At 40.2% G+C, this 4,825-nt stretch overlaps 1 protein-coding gene across 1 annotated transcript in view; it reads left to right on the top strand.

The window, feature by feature from the left end:
* CRNKL1 (crooked neck pre-mRNA splicing factor 1) overlaps positions 1-4,825 on the top strand; it is a 21,670-nt gene that overhangs the window by 3,418 nt on the left and 13,427 nt on the right. The window contains exons 2-3 of the mRNA XM_018576636.1: positions 1,242-1,394; positions 4,184-4,275. Of these exons, the coding sequence (XP_018432138.1) occupies positions 1,242-1,394; positions 4,184-4,275 (245 nt within the window). The remainder of the gene's footprint in view (positions 1-1,241; positions 1,395-4,183; positions 4,276-4,825) is intronic.

Below are 4,825 nucleotides of genomic sequence, written 5' to 3' on the forward strand. Positions count from 1 at the left end.
CACACACACACACACTGCTAGCAAATGTGTAAAAGGGAGGGAATGTTAGGCTTATGCATCGTCTGAGATCTGATTGAAGGTCCGTTTTAAGCAGGGGGTGGGATGGATCCTAGATACGCCAGGGAGTCTGTCCCCATAGAAAGGCCAGGGACCCTCTGATCTTCCTTTCATTAACATACGATGCTTCTAAGTGTCTAACATTTGTTATGGCACACAGTATTCACATCTAGTTTACAACTGAGAATGAGATCTGCCAGCACAGTACAGACCGGGTTCATTAGAGTAAACATAACTTCCCCCAGCCCCCTCAACATTACAATGGGGGGGGGGATTCGGTAGGATTTTTAACCAAGTAAAAAGCACTTATAATGTAAGCAGCAATTCATTAAAAAGTTCTGCAATTTGAATGGGAACATATAACAAATATAAAGTAGGTGCTATACCAATGTGGTTTCAAAGGTGGATATACTCTTCAAAACCTCTGTCAATTTTTTTTTATTGCGTTGTGTAGCCCACAATGGGGAGCTTTCTCGTCAGTTCCTGTCCCTGTGACAAGTCAGCAGGACAGAAAGTAAGTAAGTGGAATCTCCAAGAGGGTCATACACAGCAATAAAAACATTTTTTATTTTTTTTTGAGTAGAGTAGGGAAAGGCTTGAGTCCCATCAGTTTATGTTGCTGCCTGTGTCCCGCTATAGAATTTTCCTCCTGTCAGATTGACAACATTGTCACCGTGACTTGGGGGTGAGGATAAATCTCTCCTACCAGGCCTCAGACCAGAATAAAAATCACGACGCAGGTTGTAACCTTCCTCTGCTCTGCCTGGAACTATGTTTGGGCTAGAATTACACTATAGTCTTCCAGTTTCTGCATGTTAGGGCTGCCGTAGTCATTGGGGACATGCTGACACATTTAGGCTGCCTGGTCACTAAACGTGAGACAGGTTGTGTGACAGTTGTGTGGCTGTTTATGTTCAGCCTGTGAAGAGAAGCAGGAGGGGCATATTGCAGATCCCTCCAGTGCCAGCTTATTTGGGGGACAATAGTGATAGAACAAGAGTTTCCACCATGTGCAGGTGCTTTGGCCACCAACTGCGTCTGCTTGTGACTCACGGAGGTTAAAATGTCTCTCGATTTGAAGCATTTGCACCAACAGGTTTTATTGGCTAGACTAGTAAACTTACAACTGTGCCTCAGTACATATATATGAATCTTCTTCTGACATGTCTTCTTTCTTTGTGTAGGTGAAGAATAAAGCCCCCGCAGAGGTGCAGATAACAGCCGAGCAATTGCTGAGAGAAGCCAAAGAAAGAGAACTTGAGTTACTGCCTCCTCCCCCTAAACAGAAGATCACAGATGAAGAAGAACTTAATGACTACAAATTAAGGAAACGAAAGGTAAATGAGCTGTGTAATATGTGATCTTTCTCATATCTCAGCATCTCGCTGATTACTGACTCCAGCTGAAAACTCCATACTGTTCACTGGCCTAAATACAAACATTTAGGACCCATTTAAAAGAGAATTATGGGGTAACCTTTTTAACCCATTTTTCTCTTTAGTGTCCCGGGAGGACATATACTAACGTCCTTCCGTGACCCAAAGCTCAGTATATAGCAAGCTATTGCCTGCTATATACTGAGAGCGCCGCAGCCAGGACGGATCCCGACAATACTGTCCACCCATCTAGCTGAGTGACAGCTGGCTCTGCCTATCTACAGGCAGAGCCAGCTGTGCCTGCCCCCTACCCCGTCCGTTCCTCCAGTCAGCACTGGAGGATGGGAGGGATCCTTGTGGGGAGATGATCGGGAAGTGAGCGAGTGACAGTATGTGTTCGCTCACTTTTCGATCTATAGAGTCGACGAGTGACATTTTCACTGTTACACGTCGACTCTAACTATAAGGATGAGTGAAAATCACTTGCCTCATAGTTCTCCTTTAATTGTTGCAGTAAAGCACAACGACGAGTGCCTTTGCATCCCATTGAACTAATACAGCGGAAGGCAACACACCCGCACTGCAGCACACCACAACCCATTAAAAGAAATGGGCCATGTCCAATTTTGGCTGCATTGTTAAAGAAGAACTCTGGGCAGAAATTTGTATTAACCCCTGCAGTGGGCCTACCCTCATACTGCAAGGAATGAACTGCTTATTTATGCTCGCCTAAACCTCAGAGCCAGCCGGCTCTTAGACTGGTCCCTATAGCGTCTCTCACCCTCATCTTCAGTGGTCTAGGAATCCTAGAGTCATCATGTCCAATACGTGCAAGGGTAATAAATGTTCTGCCTAGGGATTCTTCTTTAACACACTGCAATGCCAAGATGTACAGTGCATTCAGAAAGTATTCAGACCCCCTTCACTTTTTTCCATTTTGTTATGTTGCAGCCTGGTACTACAGTTGTTTAAATTCTTTTAATATATTTTATTGTTTTAAATTTATTTATATTTTTTTTTACAGATTACACTTTTTTTAAATGTATTTCAATGATATCAAGCAGTCATTGTGACTGGATCTCACTATGACTGCTTGATAACCAAAAATAAATAAATGATTAGGCTGCTTTAAACTTAGGAACAGCCAATAATAACCTCAGTGACTGATCCTGAAATGGTGATCCTGCAGCATTTCAGAATCAGATCTCACTAAAGACTGTGACTGTGTATCCTGGGAACGATCAGATGTCTGATGCAATGTTTTAACAAAGAAAAATGTTGCTAAATAAGTACATTGAGTTTTTTAATTTTAATAAATTCACAGACTTTGTTATTATGGGGTACAGAGTGTAGATTAATGAGGGGAAAATAGATTTTTATACTATAATTATAAACGTTAACCCTTTACAATGAAATCTGAGCTGCAGATTTGTTTTTGAGCCTAAGAAGTTAATTTTTTTTAAATGTAATCCCCTCATGATGGCGATGTTCAAAGTACGTCACTGTCACTAAGTGTGACACTTAGTGACAGTGACATTGTATGCCAGGTGACCATTATTAGTTTTTAGAGAAAAAAAAATTAAATGTTAGCTTTTAGTTTTAGGCTGAAAAGTACAGAAACCCCAGGGATGTGAGATGTTTCCAAATAAAGTACAAATAAGTGAATTTATTTTAATGCATTTTTTAGCTGTGCTATTTTTCTAAAAAATAATACTCAAAACTGGTGAAAAAGTGTTTTCTTTTAATTTTTTTTTTCTCATTTTTTTAATATTTTATTTGTCCTAAGTGAGGCGTTAGGCACCTATATGTGATATAAATATATAGCCCCAGCAGAGTGTACATCCTAGGAGGACAATGCTGCTCTAGCATTGCCGGTCACTCTAGGAGCAGACGTTATATCAAAATGTTTTACTTTACAAGAACCAAACCTGCAGAGAAAAAGCAATATAGACTGACCACAACTATTGGAGGGTAAGCAAGCATCCAACAAAGGTTCATTCTGGTTTTTTTTTGTTTTTTATATAAATTCTTTATTAAATGCAGAACAAGGTAACGAAAATAGATAACAAGTATTTAGACAGGTCACATGAGGATAATAATAAAATAAAACTGAATCTCAGGTCAGGAAGGGCCTCATACCATTGGGGAGAAAGACTGGCAATTGGTAAGAAAGCAGGCCAGCTTCCCGAATCTGCATTTTTTATTTGGTGTGCTTGTTCCAATGTTACAAAGTACATTGCTTGTGCCCTTCTTGCAGGGAGACAGTAACCATTTCTAGTTTAGAATCTTTTATTCCTTATGAAAATTCTGGATGGCAAATCTGAGCCTATTAGCATGATGAAAATGTCATATTTGTCTAGAGGGAACATTCATAGCATTTTACAATTTTTAATATAGTCACTTATTAAAGTATCGCTAAAATTTCACACAGAAGTTCTAAAGGCCAACAGGCACCTCTGAATAAAAATGCCGACCTTTTAGGAGGCAAGTGTGCACAGCCGAGTCTCCTGTCCATGTTTGTGTTGTCTCTGAGCCAGCTATATCTAGTATATCTAGTATTGTGCCTGCTCGGGTGAGCTGCAAAGACTTCTATGTGATTTACAGGGCTCCTCAGAATCCAGCACCAAGACCAAGTCTGTGGAGGCCTGTCCATATAGAATTGGTTTGGAGACAATTCTAATATATAATTAATGTCATACTTTTTTCTTTCGAACATTAAAATAGCAGGTTTTGATTGTTTTTGTTTACAGGCCTTTGAAGATAATATCAGAAAAAACAGAACTGTTATCAGCAACTGGATAAAATATGCACAATGGGAAGAAAGTCTAAAGGAAGTTCAGAGGTATGTCATTTCGTTTGTGTGCAGGATGTCTAACAAAAATGGTGAAGTCTTGGGTGTAAAAAAAGGACTAAGGACTCATGATGATCGGCTTGTCGTCATACACAAAATAATTTTAACCAAAATCATATTTAACCGTCCTAAGAAGCAGTTCTCATTGGTCAGTGCTGACCAATAAATGAGTGCAATTTGTGGGCGAAATTCAAAATCCATAGCACATGGCTACGCTGGACAGCCCTATTGGATACAGACAGTAGACCTGTACCTGCGGAGGGGAAGGACCGTTTGCAGGAGGGTAAATATAGCAGGGGGGCAAATTTGAGTGGGCAATTCTACTTTCCTAAATTACTTGAGAACGTGAACTTACCCTTTAATGCACATTGTACATGGTAGAGACTGCTGCTGCCCGGCTACCACAATATGTCACACAGTGGAATGGGGGCAGCACACACAATGCCCATTCGCATGCAAGATGATATGATAACAATGATAATTTGTATTTTTTTTTAAACTTAACTTTATTGCTATCACACAGGGGCTAACAAGGGGGGTG

Source organism: Nanorana parkeri, unplaced genomic scaffold (assembly GCF_000935625.1).
Source record: "Nanorana parkeri isolate BGI_ZX_2015 unplaced genomic scaffold, ASM93562v1 scaffold72, whole genome shotgun sequence".
NCBI classification, from domain to species: Eukaryota; Metazoa; Chordata; class Amphibia; order Anura; family Dicroglossidae; genus Nanorana; species Nanorana parkeri.